At 36.9% G+C, this 26,999-nt stretch overlaps 1 protein-coding gene across 6 annotated transcripts in view; it reads right to left on the minus strand.

The window, feature by feature from the left end:
- The window catches only part of abcc5 (ATP-binding cassette, sub-family C (CFTR/MRP), member 5), a 130,395-nt gene that overhangs the window by 78,130 nt on the left and 25,266 nt on the right, over positions 1-26,999 (minus strand). For all 6 annotated transcript variants that reach the window (XM_072572419.1, XM_072572421.1, XM_072572420.1 and 3 more), the window contains exons 6-12: positions 20,674-20,907; positions 18,850-19,023; positions 16,306-16,453; positions 11,189-11,337; positions 9,897-10,004; positions 4,847-5,194; positions 4,545-4,616 (exon numbers count right to left, since the gene is read on the minus strand). In XM_072572419.1, the coding sequence (XP_072428520.1) occupies positions 4,545-4,616; positions 4,847-5,194; positions 9,897-10,004; positions 11,189-11,337; positions 16,306-16,453; positions 18,850-19,023; positions 20,674-20,907 (1,233 nt within the window). The remainder of the gene's footprint in view (positions 1-4,544; positions 4,617-4,846; positions 5,195-9,896; positions 10,005-11,188; positions 11,338-16,305; positions 16,454-18,849; positions 19,024-20,673; positions 20,908-26,999) is intronic.

Below are 26,999 nucleotides of genomic sequence, written 5' to 3' on the forward strand. Positions count from 1 at the left end.
CTCCATGAAATTAGTGTCATCCACAAATTTAGTAACCCAACCTTCTATGCCCTCATCAAGGTCATTCATAAAAATGTCAAACAGCAGTGGCCCCAAAACAGATCCTTGCGGTACACCACTAGTAACTGAACTCCAGGGTGAACATTCCGCATCAACAACCACCCTCTGTCTTCTTTCAGCTAGCCAATTTCTGATCCAAACCACTAAATCAGCCTCAATCCCATGCCTCGTATTTTGTGCAATAGCCTAACCTTATCAAATGCCTTACTGAAATCCATAGACACCACATCAACCACTTTACCCTCATCCACCTGTTTGGTCACCATCTCAAAGAATTCAGTAAGGTTTGTGAGGTACAATCTACCCTTTACAAAATCATGTTGACTATCCCTAATCAACTTATTCCTCTCTAGATGATTATAAATCCTATCTCTTATAACTCTTTCCAACACTTTACCCACAACCGAAGTAAGGCTCACTGCTCTATAATTACCAGGGTTGTCTCTATTCCCTTTCTTGAACAAGGGAACAACATTTGGTAACCTCCAGTCTTCTGGCACTATTCCTGTACATAATCACGACTTAAAGACCAAAGCCAAAGGCTCTGCAGTCTCCTCCCTGGCCTCCCACCGAATCCTAAAATAAATCCCATCTAGGCCAGGAGACATATCTATCTTCACACTTTCCAGAATTGCTTACACCACCTCCTTGTGAACCTCAATCCTGCCTCGGAGAAAGTGAGGACTGCAGATGCTGGAGATTAGATCTGAAAAATGTGTTGCTGGAAAAGCGCAGCAGGTCAGGCAGAATCTTTGGATGCTGCCTGACCAGCTGTCCTTTTCCAGCAACACATTTTTCAATCCTGTCTAGTCTCGTAGCCTGTATCTCAGTATTCTCCTTGACAACAATGTCTATTTCTAGTGTGAATACTAACAAAAGATAATTAGCACTTCTAGCTCCTCTGACTCCACGCACAGCTTCCCACCACTATCCTTGATTGATCCTAATCTTTCTTTAGTCATTCTTTTGTTCCTGATATACCAAGAGAAAGCTTTAGGGTTTTCCTTGATCCCATCTGCCAACAACTTATTATGTCCCCTCCTGGCTCTTCTTGGCTCTCTCTTTAGTTCTTTCCTGGTGAACTTGTATCCTCAAGGATGTTGCAAGGATTGGAGGATTTGAGCTATAGGGCAAGGCAGAACAGGCTGGGGCTGTTTTCTCTGGATCGTCGGGAGACTGAGGGGTGACCTAATAGAGGTTTACAAAAGCATGAGGGGAATGGATAGGATAAACAGACAAAGTCTTTTCCCTGGGATGGGGGAGCCCAGAACGAGAGGGCAAAGGTTTAGGGTGAGAGGGGAAAGATATCAAAGAGACCAAAGGGGCAACTTTTTCACGCAGAGGGTGGTACGTGTATGAAATGTGCTGCTAGGGGAAGTGGTGGAGGCTGGTACAATTGCAACACTTAAACATTTAAAAGGCATTTGGATGGGTATATGAATAGGAAGGGTTTGGAGTGATATTGGCCAGGTGGTGGCAGGTGGGACTAGATTGGGTTGGGATATCTGGTCGGCATGGACAGTTAATTTAAGGAGATAGATATATTTTTAATTAGTTGTGGGTTGAAGGGTTATGGAGAGCTGGCAGGAAAATGAAGTTAAGGGCAAGATCACATCAGCCATGATCCTAAAATTGCAATACGCTTGGGAGCTAAATTGCCTACCCCTTTATATTCTTTTGAAGTGCAGAAGCACCCTGTATTTGGATCAGGAATGTGCCATCAGGGTTCTTACAGGCTGCCACATGGCAGATGCTAATATTTGTAAATGTGGGGCACATATGTCTTCAAATGTTAGAAGCCAGTGTCCAACACATAAGCTCTTTGGAGCCAGAGGCACTACTCTAATTTCATGTTGAAATTCTAACATCTAGCTTGCTTGGGATGTTTGGTAAGATGGAACACTGAATTTATTGTGCCATTAATAAGGTATTTAGCAAAAGCATAAAACTTGAGTGAGATGCTCCTGACAGCAAGATAAACCTCGATGGACTTCGCATCTGACTCTTCCACAAACCACACCAACGTTCACATTACCCAGATGCCTAAAACTTTCTGTCCCATTCTTTAACAAGACCACTAACAAACTGCATCAAATATTGCAAGATCAGTGTTGGGTGTAGTAAGGCAGAGAAGATGTTGGCAAAGTCTGCAGGATTACCTGTAAGGTCGACAGGGAAAGAAAATGGGATAGTTGAAATTGTTGTATGTAAGGATGGATTTACAGTTGGGGTTTGGAGTGATATTGGCCAGGTGGTGGCGGGTGGGACTAGATTGGGTTGGGATATCTGGTCGGCATGGACAGGTTAGACTGTTTCCGTGCTGTACATCTCTATGACTCTCTGACTCAAGCGCCTTAACTGAGTCTTCATGTCTCATCCTAACATACACCTTCTTCTTCCTCTTGACAAGAGATTTAATTTCTTTAGTAAACCACAGCTCCCTCACTCGACCACTTCCTCCCTGCCTGACCGTTCTTATGTTTCTAAACAAAAACTGCCTTATGCTAATCAATAGCCTCAAAGTTACAATCTGAGTAAAATCCACCTGTTCAGAGATTTTCTGTCACATCTTTGAAGCAGGTGGAGCTTGAACCCGGGTCTTCTGGTGACACGATCACTGTGCCTCAAAAGTCCCTCAAGTTACAATCTATGATTGATTTCTAAATTCATTTCGGCCCAAGCTCAGATACCTTCTCACATTGTGTCTATTTGTGTCGTCCCAGTCACTTGCACATGTGTTCCAATTTTTAAAAATTTCATCAACTTTCTACTTATTAGCTAGCTATTTAGTTTTGTCTTATCGTCAAATTGATCAAGAATAGTTGCACCCTTTTTCCATAGTATGCATAAATACCATGAGCACAAAGTTCTACATGATATTACAGAGGCTACTAATTATTAAGTTCCTCCCCAGCCTGTAACCTTTCTTGTCTGTTAAACCAACGTTCATGATTCCACGAATCTCAACATTCCTTATTGGCCCTACTAGCATAGTTTTATTGATGCTGTTTAAGATATCAAGTAATCAAATTTACTGGATTATGAATCCAGAAGCCTGAATATCTAGTCCAGAGTTCAAATCCTACCATGACAACTGGGGAATCCAAATTCAATTAACTGAAATACAACATGAAAATGCAGATTAGTTGTTAAGACCCCATCTGGTTTACTGATGATCTTTAGGGAAGGAAATCTACCACCTGTGTTTGATCTGGCCTATATGCTATCAAAGACTCAAAGCTGTGTGGTCAACTCTTAGCTACTTTCCAAAATGGCCACACAACCAATCCAATATTGTCTTCAGTAAATGCCTAGGTTCCATTTTCTGAACTGCAACTGGAAACAGGTAATTAGTATTGGCTATACCAGCTACCCACATCACATTAATTAAGAAATCACATTAATGAAGAAATGTCTTCAAAGAATTTCAGTAAGCTAAGCGATGATTTAGATTAATCGCAAAATTAATTTGTTCTCTTTAATTCTTTGTTTCAATCATCATTATGGAATGTTTGCAGTTCCATTGGGTTGGTTTAATCAAGTTAAAAGAAATAATGAATTAAAAGGACAATTGCTTCTCATCTGCGTTATGCTTAAATCTTGTTGATGCCGGATTAAAATTATTGTCCAGCTATTAAATGAAAACAACGAAAATCAACATTTTGCCATTGTAATTTGTCTTATATAAATGTTCCAAGAGATTAGAGAGTGCAGAAACAAAGGGGGATTGCAGCATATGTGGGAAGAGCAGGTTGAGAACATAATTAACAAAGCATACAGAATACTGGGCTTTGTAACCAAAGGCACTGAGTACAAAAACAAGGAAATTACAGTAAAACTGTACAAAACACTGGCTTAGCCTTTGCTGAAACACTGGGTCTTTAGGAAGGATGTGAAAGCATTAAAGAGGGTACAGAAACGGTTGACAAGAATAATTCCAAGGGCAAGGAGCTTAAGTTACATGAACAGATTTAAGCAGCTGAACCTGCTCTCCTTTTAAATAAGATAAAGAGAAAATTTGATAAAGGTGTTTAAAATCATGAGGGATATTTGCAGACTGGATGGACAAAGTTCTCCCTGGGGGAATATTCAAGAGTCAAAGGACAATGACTTAAGGTAATTTGTATAAAAAGCAATAGTGACACAAGAGACACAGGGAATGGCTGGAATCTGGAATACACTGCCTGGGTACGGGCTGCGATTAAGGTTTTCAGAAAAGAATTGGATAGTTATCTGAAAAGAAAAAAAATTGAAGAACTATAGGTACAGATAGAACAGGGCACGAAATGAATTGTTTTTACCTTGAACTGTCATACACAATGGGCTGATTGGTGTTGTCCTGTGCTGTAATCATTCAGTGATTATCTACTATAGCATACAATTAGTTAAAAAACAGCATTGAGAATGCACCTCATTATGATACTTTTTAATACTTGGTACACTGCAAATACTTTATAGATTATCAAAACTTTAAGACACATTACCTGCCCCAGAACAGCAGAAATCAAGGATGTTTTGCCAGTGCCCACACTGCCACAGATTCCAACCAGCTTCTCCTGAAAGAGGTCACATTAACTAACGCTTAGTACTTTAGCTATAGGCACCATAGATTACAAATATAGATTCGGAAACACTTTTTTTTGCATGAAATTAAATTTTACTGTGAATTAATTGCAATATCTTGCAATTTCTGTTACCAAATGATGTATTTAAAAACATAGTGTATTTAAAATACAAATTCTCATTCCCTGTGACAGTTAAATCATCTTTGGATTGTTTTCCTTACCTTTGGAATACTAAGGTTGATATTGTAGAGAGTTCTCTGCAGTCTGGGATTAGTCAAATAAATCCCTTTGTTCTCATCAGGGCTGGGTTGTTCATCACTGTCTATTAGCAGATGTCCATTTTGTTCAGTTAGTGGACCACTTTGTACATTCTGGTGTAGTTTCTTTTTCTCTTTCTTCATTTTGGTATCGTGCTGGTCTGTTTTGAAGTTGGGAGTCATCTTGGGTGAAGCCTGAGCACTGGAGTCTGGGCAGTCCCAAGCCAGAGTAGCGCTTTTCAGCTCTATGGCGATTTGAGAACATTCTGGCTTCTTTCTTATGATGTGAAATTCTTCCATTAGAAATAAACTCTGAACAGGTTGGAGAGGTGTAAAGTTATGACATCTGGTCAATGGAGGTTAAGCCAATGGCACAGGCAGCAATACACAGCAGCAGGCTAAAGAAGCAGCTTCTGAAGATCAAATGGAGCTCATTAGTAGCAACTAAATCCAGGCCCAATTACAGCCTGGCAAAACTAGAACAGACTGAATATAATTAGAAGGAGTAGAGTCATGCGGATTTTTTTTTCACATCATACTGGAGCAACCCACACATAAAATGTATCAGGAACTCTTCTCATAAAACAGAATTGTTTGTTCAAGAAAGTGAACTAATGCAAATATTTTGGCTTTTAATTTTTAAGCCAAATATCAGAATTGTGTAATATAATATTTTTCATTTCATATCTAGTGCTAATTCAAAGCACTCCACCACACTGACAGCAAAATTCTTTCTGCTGTACACCATAATGTGTTTCAATAGTGAGAACTGAGAAAACAGCTACTGGCCCACCATTGTACCATTTCTATTTAACACACAAGATTTCCTTTCAGAAGTAAAAACAGAAAGTGGAGAAACTCAGCAGATCAGACCGTATCTGTGGAGAAGGAAAGAGTGAACATTTTGAATCCAGTTCAACTTCTTTGGAACAATTCCAAAACTTTAACTTTCTTTCTCCACAGGTACTGTTGGACTGGAGTTCCTCCAACATCTTCTGTTTGAATTTCAAACCTTCAATATCTTCAGTATTTTGTTTTAAATGAAGATATCCTTGCAGTCTATATTTTCAGTGTCTGCATAATCAGGCCACTCATAGGTGACAAAATTAGTCAAATGGAATTTTTTACATGGTAGTGTAGGATTTTCACTTCTGAACGTAGAATTCAATAGTATTTCAAAAAATTTATGTTGACAGTAGACAAGAAGGTATGTTCTTAATCAGGCCACCATTAGCAAATCCCAAGTGAGAATAACAGGATGGTCAATTTCTTCACTCCCAAATATTTGTGGACATCAAAAATCATCGACAAGCAGAAATGTAAGAAAGGAATTATTTTAATATTAACTTATAAAACCATAACGCAAGGGTCAATAAAAGTATCAGCTGTTGCACACTTCACTTTCACATACCAATTGTACTCACACAGACGCATGAGTAGGCTGGCTCCTTCAAAATCAAGATGTCATTGACTAATCTTCACAGAGCATCAGCTTTCAGCTAATAACCAACTCTGTCACGTACAAATACTTCCAAATCACCTTGCTGAAACAATTATGTACATTTGCTATCTGATATAATATCAAGCTTTTTGAATTTACCTACATAATGCTTCAAAAAACAGTGGAACTGTATTTTGAGTTATCATATTCATAGCTCTTACCATTTAAGTTGACAACACATGCTGGAATATACTGGGAGTTTCAACCCTCTGGCATTTTGTTGAAGTCCTTCTGCTCTGTTTGAGGCTGAATAGCAAGTATGAGCAAGCATTTGGATGACAAGTGGATTTACTTTCAAATATGGTGCCGACCCTACTCAAATACAAATGATTCCCAGTACCAACCGTTTAAACCAAGAACATTAATTAGTTCTTTACCAACCTGGGGACAGCAAAATGATCTAAAGTACCATGGAAAAGGTCAACCAACTTGTTACAAATCAGCTACTGACCTTGGTATCATTATGTGCAGCAAAAACTTTTGTATATTTTCTGCTTAAAACTGTTAGGAAAGCTTACTTCATACATATTTATTTATAAAATTGGATGAACCTTACTCACATTTTTAATTACAGACTTAGAAACTTGTAAAATATATCAGAGACAAACATTATAAATCACTCAAAAATAAAAGACATCCAACCAATATCAAATGCACTACAAGTCAATCTAATCCATTTATGATTTAAACCTCAAATAGAAACTATCTGTAAATTAATCTAACAATAGGACTCTATAAAATTTATTTATTTTAAAAGCAAGATATTGCAAGCATTAACATGCTTACATAAGAATGACTCAATATTGTATTAGTTAGTTAAGATGAAAAAAATCAGAAGTGAAAAGTTCACATCTCAGAGTGCTTTTGCATTTTTGACTTCATCAACCACACAAGCTTTATTAGATATACACATATTTAAATTTATTTTTCCAAATGTAGAAAATTTTTGGATGCAACAAACTTAAAGAAATTTTAAAATGGTTAATCTAAACTACAGCATACTGTCCTACGCAATTCGCTGTACTGACTGGGTATTTTGTGTGTATCTGCAAAAATAAAAATGGTTGCAGAAACTAATTTTATGACTTTACACAAAAGTCTTTTTGTATTCAAGTCAGTAGCAGACTGGGAAAGCTACTGGCATTGTTAACAGCATACATCAAACACTACTATTAGTACTATATAAGTCAACATATTACATCCAAAATCTGTTTCATATGCTCACAGAAGACCCTTAGTTTGCAAAATTAAAATACAAAGTCATTTGTCAAAACCACAGGATGTAGCTAAGACTACCTGAATGATCAGTTTCAGAAGTCAGAACTACTCAAAATTATGAAATCATAAATAGAAATAATGAAGAAAAGTGGTTTGAATTGCTTTCTTAATTAAAAAAAGGCTTGTGATTTCAGGCTCTATACATTTGAGAAACAGGATAAACATTTTGATACTAGGAAATTTTACACTATTTGAAGCACTTGTAATGCACTCAACAATGGATCTTACCAATGAAAAGTGAATGGAACTGTAAAAGTATCCCCTAAATGAAATTTGAGAAGCCAAAGAGTTGAAGCCAATGTTTGCACTTAGTGGTATCTCTATGCAGCCAAACAATAGTGGCGTGGTAGGTATAACAAAGGCCATATTACCATGTAAAAGCCATGTGTTTGTTTATTCTATTATGTTGGTATTCTTACAGAAGCTGGAATGCAGCATGTTGGATAACCCAATAGTCCCAATGTTCCAAAATGATCTAAATTACTTTGTAAAAATTTAAGCTTGGATTCATCAATAAACAATTGGTGTACAAAATGTTTCCAACACAATGTTTCAAATTTATCTTCAGCAATAAATTAGAATATTTTCACTACAAAAAAGGCATTCTGTATTGTCTAAAATGCTTTTGATGGCCCTAAGCTTTAGAGAGGGTGCAGAGGAAATTTACCAGGATGCTGTCTGGACTGGAGGGCATGTCTTATGAAGAAAGGTTGATGCAGCTCGGGCTTTCTTATTGGAGCAAAGGAGGATGAGAGGTAGCCTGATTGAGGTGTACAAGATGATGAGAGGCATAGATAGAGTGAATAGCCAGAGATTTTTTCCCCAAGGCAGAAATGTCTATCACCAATGGGCATAATTTTAAGGTGATCAGAGGAAGGTTTAGGGGAGATATCAGAGGTAGTTCTTTACACAGAAAATGGGTGCATGGAATGCCTTGCCAGCAGTGGTAGTAGGGTCAGATACATTTAGGGACATTTCAGCAACTTTTGGATAGGCACATGGAAGATAGTACATTGAAGGGTATAGAGGTTAGTCTGACCTTAGAGTAGGATTAAAGGTCAGCAAAACATCAACAGCCAAAGGGCTTGTACTGTGCTGTACTGTTCTATGTTTAAAACAGAGTACTCAAACATCAAAAAAAGTTGAACTTTAAATTATTCAAGAAAAGTACCCAAAATAATTATTTTAAATAGCAAGATTGCCAAGATCATTAAAAAACAGAAAAATACATCCTAGATCTATATTAGTTTATTTAAGAGTAATTAGCAGAAAAATATTGCAGCAAAACATCCATTTGGTACTGGTGCACTAGGTTTCTTTTTCTTTCACTGCAGTGATTAAGGAGCGAGACAAGTTTAACCCATTTGAGAAAATATGATCAAAATCTTAAAACAACCATTCAATTGGGGTTGTTTTTGAGAAGTTGATCTGTTTGCACATTGTAGGTTAATAACCATTGGTCAAATAACAGACTTCTTCAAGCAATCTGAAAATAAATAAGGTGGAAACGTTCCACAATGAAATTACCATTTAGGAGTCTCAACAGATTCAACAGGATTGTGTGGCAGCATGAAATCCAACCTATTAACTCAGAGAAATAAGTTTTCTAAAAAGAGATACAAATACAACAGGATATGGTACAGGGTTATTTTTATGTTTCAATATGGTCTGCTTTCGAGAGGCCTAAACTCTAATCAAAATTCCCAGGTGAAATGTTCTGCAAAGACAAAACAATCAACCTTTGAAACTGAATTGTATAACTTTTCAGCATTTCATTTCCTACACAGCAGCAGGGAGTTTCTTTTATATTCAAGTCAAGTCCAGGAGCATCCTGAATATCAGTTACAGTATTCAATAATAGTCCCGTTTTAAGTGAGAGTTGCTGTGGAAGACTCTTTCCAGATATGACCCACAGTACATGCAAGTCAGGCTCAATTCTGAAAGTCTAAGTCCAATTTTAATGTGAATAAACAGATTGTAATTACGTGCAAAAGTTAGCAAGAGTTATAATGTTTATGTTCTAAATTGGAGTTTGCCTTTTGGCAGTCACAGCAACCAAAATTCGTTTTATTGATTGTAGCTTTCATTTTTAAACAGCAAAATAATTATTGGTTTTCAGTTCTATACGATCAGTCATAAAACTAAACTTTTAAAAGTGCAAATTATACTTTAAAAATATTAGATGCATTTAAATTATTTCAAAAGATGGCTTATTTAAAATCCAAAAATTCTCACCTTGAATCTCTCCACAGCTACAGATGCCTCAGAAAGTGATTTCACAGAGAATGGAGTGACTTTAAGAGAAAACGTCATAGCATTGAAAACTGTCACCACAGTGAAAGCCTGGTTTAAAAACACAAGATATCAAAAATCTGAAACTTTGAACCACTTGCATGACATAAATAGATATTTACATATCAATACCAGAAAAGCACACATATTTTAGTTAGACTGTCTTCATCTAATCAAAAATTAAATCCTAGATTCCACACACATCCTCATCCAAGAAAATCAGAAGTCTCAAATCACTGAGTAAATGATATGCAGATATTTGCTGTTGAAATAGAACACAGCTATCATGTCCAAATTATTGAAAATATTAACACCCATATACAACTCAGTAAAAATAATCGTCACAATCCATCGTACTGCACTGAATAGTTTCTCTGGTATCATTAAATGCATTCATATTAGGCTAACTGGAGCTAACCATCCAACATGAATTATTATTTCAGAGAATCTGGAAACCCATGAGACAATTTAAAAAAGTAACATGAGTGTCAGGTAGATAATTGTCAGGTGCCAGCTAAGAAGCAAGCTATGTAAGTTGGGTGCCAGGGTGCACAATGATAAGGAGACGGGGTAAGTGAAGAAGCATTTACAGAAATGAGAAAATAATGGATTAAATAACTCATCAAATCCTGCACTTGGATCAAAGGGTCTTTTTGTGTGTTGTACAACTCTGTGATTCTATCAGCCATAATTATGTTGAATGACACAGCAGACTCAAATTGCGAAAATGTCTACTGTAATCCTACTTCTCATGCAAGTGATGTCATTCCTGACAAAAAATTAACCCACCAACAGCAATTAAACATTTCACTTACAAAATTACTTCAGCCATCCACAAGGCATTCAGCAAAGAAATCTGGCAGATGGGGTAAAACTTGTAATATTTTAGCATTGCACTGCACCATGGATTGCTTATCAGTTCCTACATATTGTCCCCAACTTCTCTTCTAAACCTGCTCAAAATATATTTGAAATATATTTTATTAAATATATAAAGCATTTGGTCAAACATTAAACTATCCTTTCTCTTTTCAGAATATGGCAGTACCACATTTTAAGATCATTGATCATTTTATAAATTGGCATTTCCTTTTTCATTTTTAACTGCTATTACTCTTTTCCCACCTCTGCTACCAAATATCATATATCTGTGAAACATTTATGTATTCACATCCAACTAAAAGGCCTGCAGAGTTAGAATTCAAATATTCATGATTGTCATCATGCAGACTAACCTCTGCAGCAGTGAGGTCATATCCTAAGAGCATGTGGACAGAAAAAGTTACCACACTAGCTATAACCACAACAACTGGAGCAACACCCACTGAAATGCTTTGAAAATATCCAGCATACTCCAAAATTTGTCGTTCCTTCTCTCGTATTTCTAGAAAAGAAATAAAAATTGGGGGACGGTCAGCAAAAGCAAATACATTTGAATGCAAATGTAATTCAATCACATGAAGTATAATACTTAGAAATATATCAAAATTACAGATTCAAATCTTATAAAAATGGCAACAGAGGAGGCCATTTGGCACATTGTGTCCATTTCAGCTTTATGTAAAAAGAAATCAGCTGGTGTTAGACCTTATGCCTTTTCCTGTAGCCCTACAAATGTTCTATACTCAATGATTATCCAATTTCTTATCAAAACACAGTTTTGCATTTATCTAAATTTTTCACAAACACTGGATGCCTCAAAAGGCTTGACAGCAAATTAAGTACTTTTGCAGCATTAGCACTGCTGTATTGCAGAAAATATGGCAGTCAATTTGCATGTAGTAAACTTCCACAACCATGCTGTGAGCAAATAACCTGTGGATCTAAGTCTGCTCGCTGAGCTGGAAGATTGTTTTCAGATGTTTCATCACCATACTAGGTAACATCATCACTGATGGCATGTCTCGCTTTCTATTTATGTGTTTAGGTTTCTTTGGATGGGGATATTATTTCTGGTCCTTTTTCTAAGAGAATGGTAGATGGGGTCCAAATCAATGTGTTTATTGATGAAGTTCCGGTTGGAATGCCATGCTTCAAGGAATTCTCGTGCGTGTCTCTGTTTGGTTTGTCCTAGGATGGATTTGTTGTCCCAGTCAAAGTGGTGTCCTCCTTCGTCTGTATGTAAGGATACTAGCGATAGTGGGTCATGTCTTCTGATGGCTAGTTGATGTTCATGCATTTTGGTGGCTAGTTTTCTGTCTGTTAGACCGATGTAGTTTTTGTTACAGTCCTTGCAAGGTATTGTATAAATGAAATTTGTTTTGCTTGTTGTTTGTATAAGGTCTTTTAAGTTTATTAGCCGCTGTTTAAGTTTGATGGTAAGTTTGTGGGCTACCATGATACCAAGAGGTCTGAGTAGTCTGGAAGTCATTTCAGAGATGTTTTTGATATAGGGTAAATTTGCGAGGGTTTCTGAGCACGTTGTGTCTGTTTGTTTGCAGACTGTGTTTATTGTGTACCCATTCTTCTTGAATACACTGTATAGGTATTTCTCTTTGTAGTTGCTCGGTGCTGCAGTGTGCGGTGGCTTGTTGAAAGAGTCCTAATGCAGCTTCGTTTGTGGATGTTGGGATGATTGCTTCTGTAATTACGTTTTTGATCAGTATGTGTTGTTTTCCTGTAGACGCAGGTTTGAAGGTCCCCATTGATTGTTCGCTCTACTGTGGCATCTAGGAATGGCAGTTTGTTGTTCTCCTCCTCTTTTGTGAATTTTATGCCAGTGAGGATGTTATTGATGATGTTACAGGTTTCCTCTAATTTGTTTCGTTTGGTGATGGCAAAGATATCATCCACGTAGCGGACCCAAAGTTTGGGTTGGATGGTTGGGAGAGTTGTTTGTTCGAGTCACGTCTTCTGATGGCTAGCATCTTGGTGGCTAGTTTTCTGCCTGTTAGTCCGATGTAGTATTTCTTACAGTCCTTTCAAGATATTTTGTAAATGAAATTTGTTTTGCTTGTTGTTTGTATAGGGTCTTTTAAGTTTATTAGCCGCTGTTTAAGTGTGTTGGTAAGTTTGTGGGCTACCATGATACCAAGAGGTCTGAGTAGTCTGGAAGTCATTACAGAGATGTCTTTGATGTAGGGTAAAGTTGCTAGGGTTTCTGAGTGCGTTATGCCTGCTTGTTTGGTTAGTTGCTGATAAATCGGTGGACTGTGTTTACTGGGTACTTGTGCTTCAAGAATACACTGTACAAATATTTCTCTTCTGCTCTTCATAGTTCCTCGGTACTGCAGTGCGTAGTGGCTCATTCAAAGTGTCCTAATGCAGCTGCATTTGTGGATGTTGGGATGATTGCTTCTGTAGTTAAGTACTTGATCTGTGTGTGTTATTTTCCTGTAGACGTAGGTTTGAAGGTCCCCATTGGCTGTCTGCTCTACTGGGACATCCAGGAATGGCAGTTTGTTGTTGTTCTCCTCCTCTGTTGTGACTTTTATGCTAGTGAGGACATTACAGGTGGTGTTGTAAGTTTCCTCTAATTTGTTTCGTTTGGTGATGGCAAAGATATCAGCCACATAGTGGACCCAAAGTTTGGGTTGCATGGTTGGGAGAGTTATTTGTTCGAGTCTCTGCATTACTGCTTTTGCTAGGAATCCTGACATTGGTGATCCCATGGATATTCTGTTGATTTGTTTGTAAGTCTTATTATTGAATGTGAAGTGGGTGGTAAGGCACAGGTTCACTAGCTTGACAATGTTATCTTTGCTGGTAAAGTTGGTGCTGTCTGGTGTCAACCTCATCAGCAAAGATAACGTCGTCAACGCACTCAGAAACCCTAGCAACTTTACCCTACATCATCTCTGTAATGACTTCCAGACTACTCAGACCTCTTGGTATCATGGTAGCCCACAAACTTACCATCAAACTTAAACAGCGGCTAATAAACTTAAAAGACCTTATACAAACAACAAGCAAAACAAATTTCATTTTCAAAATACCTTGCAAGGACTGTAACAAAAACTACATCGGTCTAACAGACAGAAAACTAGCCACCAAAATGCATGAACATCAACTAGCCATCAGAAGACATGACTCACTATCGCTAGTATCCTTACATACAGATGAAGGAGGACACCACTTTGACTGGGACAGCAAATCCATTCTAGGACAAGCCAAACAGAGACACACACGAGAATTCCTTGAAGCATGGCATTCCAACCGGAACTCCATCAATAAACACATCAATTTGGACCCCATCTACCATTCTCTTAGAAAAAGAACCGGAAATGATATCACCCATCCAAAGAAACCTAAACACATAAATAGAAAGCGGGACATACCACCAGCACATCACCGGAGGCTCATTGATGATGTTACCTAATATGGTGATGAAACATCTGAAAACAAACCTTCCAGCTCAGCGAGCAACCTTACATCCAGAACTTCAACCTGACCTACAAATCTTTTCAAAAATCACTAGTGGATAATATGTATTTGTGATATTAAATGAGGGATAAGTATGAAAAAATGACACTGGAGATGCTTCACATTCACTTCTTTGAACTACTGTCATGGAACTTTTGTTTTCTTGGAGTAATATCGCAGCCGGAAAGCTATCACTTGCAATGTTGTAGTACTCCCTCAGTACTACACTAGAATGTCAACATTGATTTTTCTGCTCAAGCAAGATGTTGTGAAACTTGAAATGGTTCAGAAAAGATTTACTAGAATGTTGCCAGGGTTGGTGGATTTGAGCTATAGGGAGAGGTTGAGCAGGTTGGGGCTGACTTCCCTGGAGCGTCAGAGACTGCGGGGTGACCTTACAGAGGTTTATTCAATTATGAGGGGCATGGATAGGATAAATAGACAAAGTCTTTTCCCTGGGATGGGGGAGTCCAGAACTAGAGAGCATAGGTTTCGGGTGGGAGGGGTAAGTTCTACATATGGGGCAACTTTTTCATGTAGTGGGTGGTATGTGTATGGAATGAGCTGCCAGAGGAAGTGGCACAGGCTAGTACAATTGTAGCATTTAAAAGGCATCTGGATGGGTATATGAATAGGAAGGGTTTGAAGGGATATGAGTCAGGTACTGGCAAGTGGGACTAGATTGGGTTGGGATATCCGATCGGCATGGATGAGTTGGACCGAAGGGTCTGTTTCTGTGCTACACATCTCTCTGGCTCTAAGCTCTGGAATGGGATGTGAACCTGAACCAGTCACCCAGGCATGAGAATGCTCCAAATAAATGCCATTATTGAATATATTTTCATCATATTCTTAGGCAGCGGATTTCAATCCCAATAACTTGCTGCATAAAACATTTCTCATGTTACCAATGGTTATTTCATCGATCAGCTGTATCAATGTCCTCTGATTCTCAACCTTTGGAGCAGTTTAACTCTAGTTATTCCTAACACATCATGAAAACAAAATGTCTTTGTTAATTCTGCAAAAATAATGCTGAATTTCAAGATTCTGTTATCACTCAGCATGTGAAGAAAAGAAAATATTTGCTGTGCACAATGTGGAAATCATTTAAGAGGGTAGTTAACATGATATAGGATGCCTTGTGCAAGATCTATTAATACAAAACTTTAATGATACGTTGTGTTAAACTCAAAAGAATATTGATTTTTATCACCTGAATAACAGCATATATTCATTTATATGCATAGGCTGAACAAATAACATGTAACAGTTCAAGCTTTAAACTTGGAAAAGGGAAGGTTGAGAGCTGCCCGAATTGAATTCTTTAAAATTATGAAAAGGCTCAATGGGAAAGCTGTTTACACTTTGGCAAAGGAAAGACCAAAACAAAAGATAAAAGTACTCAACAATAATCGTATATGTAAACTCAATACAAACTTTGTTTTACCAAGATAATGGTTAGAATAAGAGAACCTCTCACTGCATATACACAAATATTTGCAGAGAATAGCTAAAGGGAAAGGTAACTAATTATAATGGAGAAAGGAAGTTTGGGAAGGCAGAGCTAGATGAAGTAGGGTGGGACTAAGCTCATGTGGAGCAGAAAGTATTCTGTTTTTGTGCTTAAACCAAAAGAAAACACAGGCAGGTTTCATCAATCTACCACCCATTCATAAAAAACATCAGAAATAGGAGCAGCAGGAGTTAGAATGCAATCTAGTGAGAAATGCATTTTCAATGCAAATTCAAGTTCATACTTGCCTCAGGGAGTTGATAAGGAACACAGGGTAAATGGAAGTTTGACATGAGTCAGCTATGGCTGAACTGACTATTGTACCAGGCTGATGGAGCTGAATGGCCTACTCTGACTTCTGGAGTGGACATATTCTTTGCTAATTGTTAATGATTAAGTTTACGAAAAGGGTCTATGAGAAAGTGGATCATTCAGATAAAATGCACTTTAAGTTGTTTAATAAGGTATACTCACTGAGAATGCTCTGAGAAAACGCCTTCACCCAAGCATACATTTTGATAAATTTTATGTAAGAAATTATTTCATTCATCCTTTGAACACGTTCATCAGTCACAGAAATACACTTCCTTCTGAAGTATACAGTCAACCGGGACACGAACATCTGTCACAAAGAAAATAGTTTCAACAGACGTCCAACACCAGCTCCAATACAATTTGAAAAAAAAGTGTAAATGCCTCCATTGCAGTTCTTTTAAGTTATTAACCCATATTTTGTCATAATAATAAAGGTGAAAATGCAAACAACCTTTAGATTCTGCACATTAGCACTTAGAAGTGGAAATCCAGAAACTGCTGTGATTCTGTGCATATCCACAGCCCACAATATGACAAACCCACTGATACCTTCAAAACCACTTCCCTTTTGGATTTTCATGTGGCTGCCAAAATTATTCAGCCATGGTGTACTAAGTCATATCTATTGCTCTGTCTCTGAAAAACTGATGTTAATCAATAATCTAATGAGTACATTCTAATACTTACTTGACTCTGTAAAACTTGTAAAAAAAAAATTGAAGGAGAATTAATGCTTTTTACTTTGTGGTTTACTCTGAGCATTTTTCCATCTGATTGACTGTTTATCCTATTTGATAACAACACTTTCATTGGAAATTTGGGGATCTCCTTAACTTAGCACAAGATTCAAATGAACTTTCAGAAGACTGAAACTCACTCTACCAAGATCACGAGGTCTTTGTCAGTGAGTTTTTTTTAAAAAGTCTGTGATAACCACTCTTCCTTCATCACTGACTGCAAACTCTGGGTCATTATACTTGGTTCAGTAAAACATTTCTTCACAGAGGTAGCAAAGAAGTCAAGAGGAAAATAAAGCCATGGACTTAATCCTAGGAATCAAGGAGGGAATAAGAGATTGGAACGTTAAGCATGAACATTTTGATTTGTCTAGATTTTTATTCCTTTGTCTTCATTTTCATACTATCCATATATCGAATAAATAAACAATATACCAAGAGAAGTATCCAGTTAAATGAGATAAATCCATTGTTTATTAAAAAAATCCCATCCCTACAAACATATCTTGAATTGCAGTTACAGCTTGTTTATAAATGCCATCCAGATCACTTTGTCTCAGCTGGAGACCTGAGATAAGGTAGAAAGAGTTCTCTAAAACAGGTCAACTGTGTGGTAGAGTACTCTCCACTTGCCTGGACGTGTGTAGCTCTAATAATGTTCAAGGAGTTTGTCACCACCCAAAGATGCCCGCTTGATTGGGACTCCATTCATCACCTATAACGTTCACTCTCTTCACTATCAATGCACAGAGATAGCAGCATAAACTAGCTACAAAATGCAGTGCAGTAACTCTCCAAGAATCCTTTGAAAGCACTTTCCAAACCCTCAACCATGATCACCCAGAAGGACTAAAGTAGCAGATGTAAGGGAACAGCATAAACTGCCAGTTCACCTCCAAGTCACACACCATCCTGACTTTGAAATATTGCTCTTTCTTTATAGTTGCTGGGTCAACTTCCTCTAACGCTCCTCTTAACAGCTCTACAGACATTTCTTCACCTTAGAACTGCAGGTATACAAACAGGCATCTTCGATAGGGCAATTAGAACTGTGAAATAAATGCTAGACTAGCCACATCCCATGAATGAATAAAACAAAACTTGAATTAAATATTTAAAATACATCAAGGAAATTAATATGGGTACATCCAAACAGCAAAGCTTCCAGGAAAGGCGTTCAAACTCTGAAAGGCAAAATATGTCAGAAACTGCACTATTAGGCTGGTTTGGTGGGATGGCAGGGGAAAATAAGAAATGGAATCAAAAAGTAAATGCACCACAATATGGGCTCAAAAATAAGCAAGCTTTAAAAGTAAAATAGCAAACGATTCTCTTAAGATCCATAATACTATTTTTTACTACTATTCACTGATGGAATCTTAAGATATTTCAACAATTTATTTTCCTGGAAGTAAACTAGCAGTAATAACTAATGGCAGGAATAAAAGTGGTGCCTTTAAGTGTTGAAAATGTTTGGAGTGGAAACAACAAGGATGCTTGCTTTAAACAGATACACAGAAGATCTTTCTCAGGCATGTTGGATAAGCATGGCATATTTACACAATCCATGATCAAAACCGTGGTGTTAAGAGTGGATATCAAAATTACCACATAGTCAATAGTCATAATGCTTAACAGTTGTGTCTGTGATCGCTCCTGAAGTAAGGACAGGATGAGAGCAAGTGGAGCTTGAAATTAAAATCAATGCATACAAACTCTGTGCACTTTTAATGAAAACAGGTAATTGAATATGGTTCCAAAATGCACTGTAAAAATAAGAATAAAGCTAAAATATAGCATTTTACAAACAATATTCTGTTAATTAAAATATCAAAACAGATAGATATTTAAACTAGTTATAATAAAATTTTCATTGCTACACTAAAACTAGGTTAATATGTCATCACTCAGTAGTTAACAACTCTTCAATTTAACAGTTCTGTTTTAGGAACAAGCCACAACTTACCATAGCTGGGTAAAAAAGTATGAAGACTGCAGAACCAAGAAATGCAGTAGGACCAAGCAATGTGGCATTATAAATCATTCCCAGAACTGCTACAAGAGGCCCTCCTGCAAGCAAACTTCCGACTGCAGCAGCTTCAAACAGTCGCTGTCCATCGCTTGAACAGATATTGATAAGCTGTGGACAGGAAGAAAGTCAAAATACTAGATGGGTTCCACAGAGAGGATCATAGATTTCTGAGATTTCCAAAAAGTATTTTTGCAGTTAATTTTGTTTTTGAAAAAGCCTCATACACAGATACTTACTCCCTGTCTATATGTTTTCCCTACTGCCTGCAGTCATTTATTTTTACACATTTCAGAACGTTATCAGATAATTAAATCAGATAATGAATGATGTGTTATTTTCCTTCTGCAAATTAAGTATAAAGTATATGTCTTAAAGATCCAGAGTTCATTTGTTGTGTCTTATTCAGGTTAGCACTGGACGTATAAATTACTCAATTAATTCAATTTTATTTTTATTTTTCATGCAATGCATATTTGCATTCAACATTCAAAATGAAACAAATAGTCCAAAATACATTCTAAAACAATGTTAATAATTTGTAACAAAAATAGAAATTGCTCAGCTCATAAAAAAAGGTAATGAGGATGACTGAAAAAATCTGCAAGATTTTGTTTACTGGAGTTCAACTTGAACAAGTTGATAACTTCCTTTATCCTAGATCACTCATAACACAAGATACAGAGTGTACCAAAGACAAGAATAACAGATGAGAATAACAAGGGCCATGTAGTTGTAAACCTAACAGCATGGAGTAGCCACAGCATCTCAATCACTACAAAAATTTGTCTTCTGAAAACTCTTGACTGGTGATCTTTCGCAAGTTGGACTAATCAACAGGAATAATGAGGCTCAATTAAGACCATTTGAAATGAAAGGACTTTGATAGGAATAGGTCAAGGAGAGCCAAGCAGAGAAACACGTGGGCTCTTGAGAAAGCTGATGTTAAGATTAGATTACTTACAGTGTGGAAACAGGCCCTTCAGCCCAACAAGTCCACACCGACCCACCGAAGTGCACCCACCCAGACCCATTCCCCTACATTTAGCCCTGACTAATGCACCTAACACTACAGACAATTTAACATGGAAACCGGAGTACCCGGAGAAAACCCACGCAGACACGGGGAGAATGTGCAACTCCACACAGTCAGTCGCCTGAGGCGGGAAATGAACCCGGGTCTCTGGCGCTGTGAGGCAGCAGTGCTAACCACTGTGCCATTGTGCCACCCAGAACTTGCTTGAAGCAGTGATATCAGCAAAGTTCCTATTGTCACATTATAGGTGCAGCCTGTTACCACGTGTGCTGCTGTGCTGGATGCTTCCTTGTTTCACTTATTTTCTTCTTTCTGCAACTCTTGTGCTTACCTACCTCACTGTGAAGTTTTGCACATGCTGGGCTGGTTGAAAACAAAATTTCACATTTCAGTATTGCAAGACTACTCCTAGCCTCCAAATCTCAATTATATGCCACACACACCGTTAAATATCTTTGACCTTGCTTCTTCCATCACTGCACACATCCTATTCAGTTCCATACCATAATTCTTAATCATTTTTGGGTAACAATTTACTTCCCCCATTGTTTCTTTTCTTGCTCTAGCAAATATAATGGTGCCCAAGAAAATTGCAGCGTGTGGAATAATTAAAGATGTTGGGGCTGTAAAAACCTACATTGCAGAACTTGGGATCTGTGAATTAACCTGTGATGCAGGTATGATCATGCATATCTGGTCTAACAAAACATGCACTGTGAACATACCTCACCCAAAGATTTCTCCTTTATATTCTTAAGTTTTAGAATCTTGTCAAATGCCATGGTCAGGACAGCTCCTCGAAGCCTAGCAGCTGTGCGATAGTTCAGTGCCCAGGTCATTGCCAGTGACCAGGAACGGACTACTTCAGTCAAAAACAATCCAAGACTTAAGAACAAGCCATACTGCAGGTTTGATTCACTCAATGCTGTGTAGTCCAGGAGACGCTTGACAAGAAAAGCCTAGAAAAGGAAAATTCTGGTGTGAAAATGAAAAAGTATTGTAAATGTTTGCAGATTTTTAAAAAGGATTGAATATATGTACAGAATTTTGCATTGCTTATTTTACCATATTCTATGACAACATTCTGTCAATGTACCTACAGTTGACTGAAGAATGAAGTGGCAGAGTTTGCAAAACACTCCTGAAAGTAAACAATGCAAGTTTAATCATACTGGAACAGGAAACAATAGCTGAGATGTTTACATTAGAATTAATCTTGGTTATTGTTTTACCTAAGTGAAAATACTTACCTCCCACATAAATCTACTGTACCGAGGTCAACAGTGTGAATATGCAGACGCATGACTTGAAAGAGGAAGTGGAAACCACAAGAATGGCAACTTTATTATATCATGAAGTCAACTCACATCATGGGGGACAATTTTATTAGAATTTCAATGATTCTCACTATATGTATAATATATAAATATATATATAAAAAACACAACAAAAATCTTTCATAGAAGTCCACACATAAATACAAAACGTCAATGCAAAAATTGGATGCATCAATTACACACTCAATTGCCATGTATTGATCATCGTAAAAAGATTCTGTGCAACTAAAACCAATAGTCTCTAAATATACATCAAACTCCCAATATGATTAGTGTACAATTGATGTAACAAAGTAAATTACCAAGATAATCAGCTCTTACAAAAAGGATTTTGTGGAAAAGTGGATGTCTCAGGCTATCTACAATATTCCACTTGCAATCTATATTTACATAACAGCGTGCATGTATGTCATTTTTCTTTTCAGGAGGGAGAAATCAGTAAATCTGGTATGGAGTTCACTGCAAGACACAGATTCTGAAAAATAGGCAATCAAAACAGAATTTTCTCAAATTGTGTCAAGTTAAGAATTAGATTCAGGTAATGCATCACCATTTTGAATAAATAAAACTCTTATTGAGAATGTAAAGCCAATTACTTGCAAGGATTGCACACAAAATAAAATGTAACTTTCATTCAAATCCAAATCATTTAAAATATTATATTTATTCCAACACGTTTGATAAAGTTATTCCTTATTATGATCCATGCATTCAATACTTCCAGTTACAGTGAAAAAGGAAATTGGGGTGTAGTAGATTAAAAAAAACTATATAGAAAGTGTAATAAATGGAGGCAGAGGTATGATGCAGATTCATTATTTTTAAAAAGAATAGTACAGTATGAAGGTATTTTACAGTGGTGTATTTTGAATTAATACAATCTCCTCTGGAGTAGTGAAATAAGTCAAAAGGAATATCTTTTTTTTCTGATTAATAAGTCCTGGATATTTAAGGTTTAGAGAGAAAAGCTGTTTAAACAATGCTCTTGCTGATAAATCATAACATATTTAATGTCTTCTGCTAAATCATTATTTTTGCAAACAAGAACTGCAGGCAGCCACATTTCATCATGTGCACAATTTACTGAGGCAGCAACAAGCAGCTTGCAATTGTTGCTCCCACTAAACAATGGGGCTATCCCTCTGAATTCACCTGTAATTCTATTCATTTCGACAAGGATTTACTGGGCTAATTTATTATGAATAATAATACATAAGCATTTTTTACAAGCTGCATAGTTCTTCATATCATTAACTAGCAGATGGCAAAGATTATGGCAGAAATTAAAAGGTGAAGCTCAGTACTGACTTCAAAAGTTCACCCAATTAACAGGATTTTGGCAGGTGATTTCCATATACCTGGAATAGCAGCTGCTGTTGTTGCAGCTATCTCATTTCTTCTGCTATTGTTACAATTGCTGATGTATTTAAATACGGGAACAGCACAAATGCTAGAGAGGACAAAAGTGGGCAGAGGATGGCTGCAGATGGATGTGGTGAATGAGTGGGTGGGGTCTGGCAGATGGAGTGTGCGGTGAGAGGATGTGGGGTTGCTTACTTTGCAGGAGAAATGAGGAAGCAGGGCAAATTGAAACAAGCACAGAATTCTAGGGTGCTGAAGGATCTAAGTGTTCTGATGCATGAATCGCAAAGAGTTGGTGTGCTGGTACAGCAAGTGATTAAGAAGGTTAATAGAATGCTAGCCTTTATTATGACAGGAATTAAGCTTTAAAGCAAGGATGCTTCTAAGTCAGTTATTTAGGGCATTGGTGAGACCACATCCTGAATACTGTGATCAGTATTGATCTCCTTATTTAAGTAAGGATATAAATCCAGGAAGTTTACTGGATTGATATCTAGAATAACTGCACTGTCTTATTATTAAAGACTGGTTTACACAAGTTTAGAAAGTTGACATGAAGGAAGTATTCAAGATCCTTAATGATCTTGACAGGTTTCCTCTTGTGGCTGAGTCCAGAATAGATAGCTCTCCTTAAAAATTAGGGTCAGCGAACAGAGATGAGAATTATAATTTATCAGCAGGTTGTGCAACTTTTAAACACTCTGCCTCAGAAAACAATAGAGGCAGAGTCAGTGAGTATTTTTAAGGAGTTGGTAGATAAATTCTATAAGGCAAGGGAATCAAAGGAGGTAGATGGGAATGCTTAATTCCAAACACAAACAGATAAACTATGATCTTATTGAATTGGGGAATACTTTTGTTCTTAATGTATCTGTTCATATGTATGCTGTATAGCAATCCCAAACCCACCATTACCCTGCTCAAGTCAAATTACCCCCACTTCATGCAAGTAGAAATCTGCTCCTTCAGCCCTTGTTACTAACTTGCTTCAGTACAAATTAATTAGTACATTAATAACAAATGATATTCATTGTCCTTCAGAGTAAATTTTTGAACATACAAAAACTACAGAATCAACTTGACATTTAGAACCAAAATATACATTTTCAAACAGGAATAGTTCAATTTGAATAATGATTCATTACTTTCAGAAAACATCTACAGCAGAAATTTAAAATGTCAAACATCTGTCTGATTTATACAAGGTCTAGATTAAAACAAAACTGCAATGTACAGCAAGTCAGAAAGCATACACCACTATGTATCCAAACATCAGAATTCTGAGCTCTGATCCATGATAATTTAAAATAAACTTTCTTTGTAACAATCCAAAAAGGCATGAAAACAGCTTTGAAGAAATCACAGAAATTATTTTACAGTCCATCAGTTCAAGAAGTCTCATTTACAAATCAAATATACTAGCTTTATAAACTGTGCCAATTTGCAAATTAAATATTAACTGCAGTTCCAGCAATTCTTTCGTAGTTAAGCCCAGAAGAGGATCAAGCCCTAGTTAGAAAGTTGCTGTAACGCTGAATCACTCATCTCATTTTTAATGTGTAGCTAATCGGATCATGTTATTCTTTTCAGCGATGATTCACCACATGAAAACAACTGTCCACTTCCTGATCAACTGCATTTAACACCAAGTCAAATTCAAAATGGCTGTTCTTGCCAACTCTCCAGTTATGTTTTATTCAGATTATATAAATATTTCTGTAAGTGTAAATTCCAGTTGAATGTCACAAGATTACATTTGTAACCATTCAATATCACACCTTTGCAGCTGTAAATAACAATTGAGTTAAGACATGAAAAGAGCAATGCGCCCTTGTTGCAATGCTCAGATTGTACAAAACAAGACTGTAGAGGAAGAAAATAGCTGCACTTTTTCAGAAGAATCTTCATCTCAAGCTTTAAATGGAACCAGCTTATCATTGTTGTTGGCATGTATTGTACAAGCCTGATCCTGAATCGAGAAATGGGATGCTTGCCATATTAAAAAAAGGTTAAGAAAAACACTTACAGACAAAATGCATATAAAAGCAGCATGCAATGGATCATTTGAATATAAAATTCAGGACAATCATTCTTTCTTTCAAAATTACTCTACTTTCTTTATTATTCCCTTTAAAATATTGTGATTGACATAAATAAATTTGTAATTTAGGATCAGGCAAATTTGTCAAGTTTCTCTTCTTCCATGAAAAATTTCTTCCATTGGGTGCTCGTTTCTAATGAATATTAAAGCCTGGAAGCAATTGCTAGTCTAACAAAACTTAATAAAATTAAAGAGCTGGCTGGGTTACTTTAAATGGCACCGAAGTGGTTACTATTTGTAATCGCTACCTTACCTTAGAGCATGATGACCATTTCCATATGATTTTTCATTTCATCCAAAAGCACCTTTAAATGGCAATCCTGTGAATTCTAAGAATAGCTTCTGTTGTGCATTTCACTACAGAGACCCTTGATTTGTAAGTAAATAATATTTACAGAGAACCCTGAGTAGCAGAAATGCAATTAATATTTCAAATCCTTTCCCCTCTAAATGCTTCATGTGTAGTCAATTATCCGAGGCTGTACACTGATAAAAATAATCCCCAAGATCTAAAGGTATCTGGAAAGGTTTTGTTTTACAAACAGGATTTCATAATTGCAAATATTTTTGTATTCACCAGAAAGACAGACTTAGCAATTTTTTTTTGAAATAACAAGAGATTTTCCTCCATCTTCCATACATTTCCAATTCCATATGCAATACAAAGCAAACTGATTCACAAAACAAAATTAGTTGCAACAGGAAAGACCAAACAAATAAATTCACAAAGGACCCATTCCCTACAAGTCAAAAGGTATGAATCCTGGTCAAAATGGAAAAAGTATCTAAGAATATGACAAATAGGAGCAGTAGACCATATGCCTCATCAAGCCTATTTGCTATTGAGTAAGATCATACATAATCTTTGGCCTCAGCTCCACTTTCCCACTCTCTGCTAATTATTACTTAATTCAGAGCAAGTCTAAAAACGTGTCTACCTCAGGCTTTAAAATATTCAGTGATGGAGCATTCTCAACCATATAAAGTGGAGAATTCCAAAAATTCATGTCTTTGAAGGAAGACATTCTTCTTCAACTATTCAATCATGTTTAACTTCACTGCATAGCCAGTATATTCTCTCTTAGATATGGAGCCAAAACTATGTACAGTGATCTTACCAAATCTCTGCTTAGTTGCAGAAAGACTTCCTTATTCTAGAACTTCAATATTGCAACTGGGTTGCTGTATGCAACAAAGCAATATGCCTACATTATTAGCTTGAGAAGAAATCTAAATTGTACAAATGGTCAGCAACATATGATTCAGAAATTACAGAACTTTTCCCCACTGGGGCGATTTTCTCTAATGTTGGGAGAGAAAGATCCAGCTGTACGCTAACAACAAAGGGCAAACGTTAAAAATTTGTCTCACTTAACTGATAGATTGATTGTTTATGGCCGAAAATGTCACCATCTCAGCTGAAATTATATGAAAATTGGAAATGGTAACACAATACTAATGTTAATAGACTGGAAATCTGAGGTCTGGATTAATGATCCATAGACTGAGTTCAAAACCATGGCAGTTAAAGAATTTAAAGTAAATTAACTAAATCTGGAACTTCAAGAAGAAACTAACATCAGTAATGGTGACCATGTAACCACCAGGCAGTTTTGACAGAATGAAATCTCTTGCCAGAACCCAGCGCTAACATGGTCCCATTCTGATCTACTTTCTGGGATACACTCAAAAGTCAATCATTTTTTAACCTTTCACCTTCTGCATACATTTGAGGGTTGATCAATAAATGGTGGCTTCACTGGCAATGTGGACATCAGGTGGATGAATAAAAAAATGTAGTTTGGCAGATTACTGCATTTCAAAAAACAACATTAAAAAAAACTTAGCTGTCCAACTTACGCATTCAAACAAAAACAATTCTTAATCCGCAGGAGATTCAAATGTTCACATCCCAGATTTTCTCAGGGACTACTTTTGACTTTCACAGATTCTGAGACCTAAATATTTAAATTAGAAATCAAACTGTTTGCAAAGCTGGAATTTGCAAACTCTCTCCAAGCCTCCATTAAACAATATTAAACCAACAAGATTTGGCGCTGGGCAAGTAGTCAATAATTAACAATGATTAAACAGTTTTTCTTGATCTAGCACAACCCCACCTCACTCACCCACTGTCCCTCCTCCAGTTGCTGCGATTAAAGACTCAATGCCTAGAATGTCAGACTCCTCTGGATCAACTGGACTCCTACATTTGTCAACTATCAAAACTTTTTGAAAAGGTTATAGAGAT

Source organism: Chiloscyllium punctatum, chromosome 6 (assembly GCF_047496795.1).
Source record: "Chiloscyllium punctatum isolate Juve2018m chromosome 6, sChiPun1.3, whole genome shotgun sequence".
Classification (NCBI taxonomy): domain Eukaryota; kingdom Metazoa; phylum Chordata; class Chondrichthyes; order Orectolobiformes; family Hemiscylliidae; genus Chiloscyllium; species Chiloscyllium punctatum.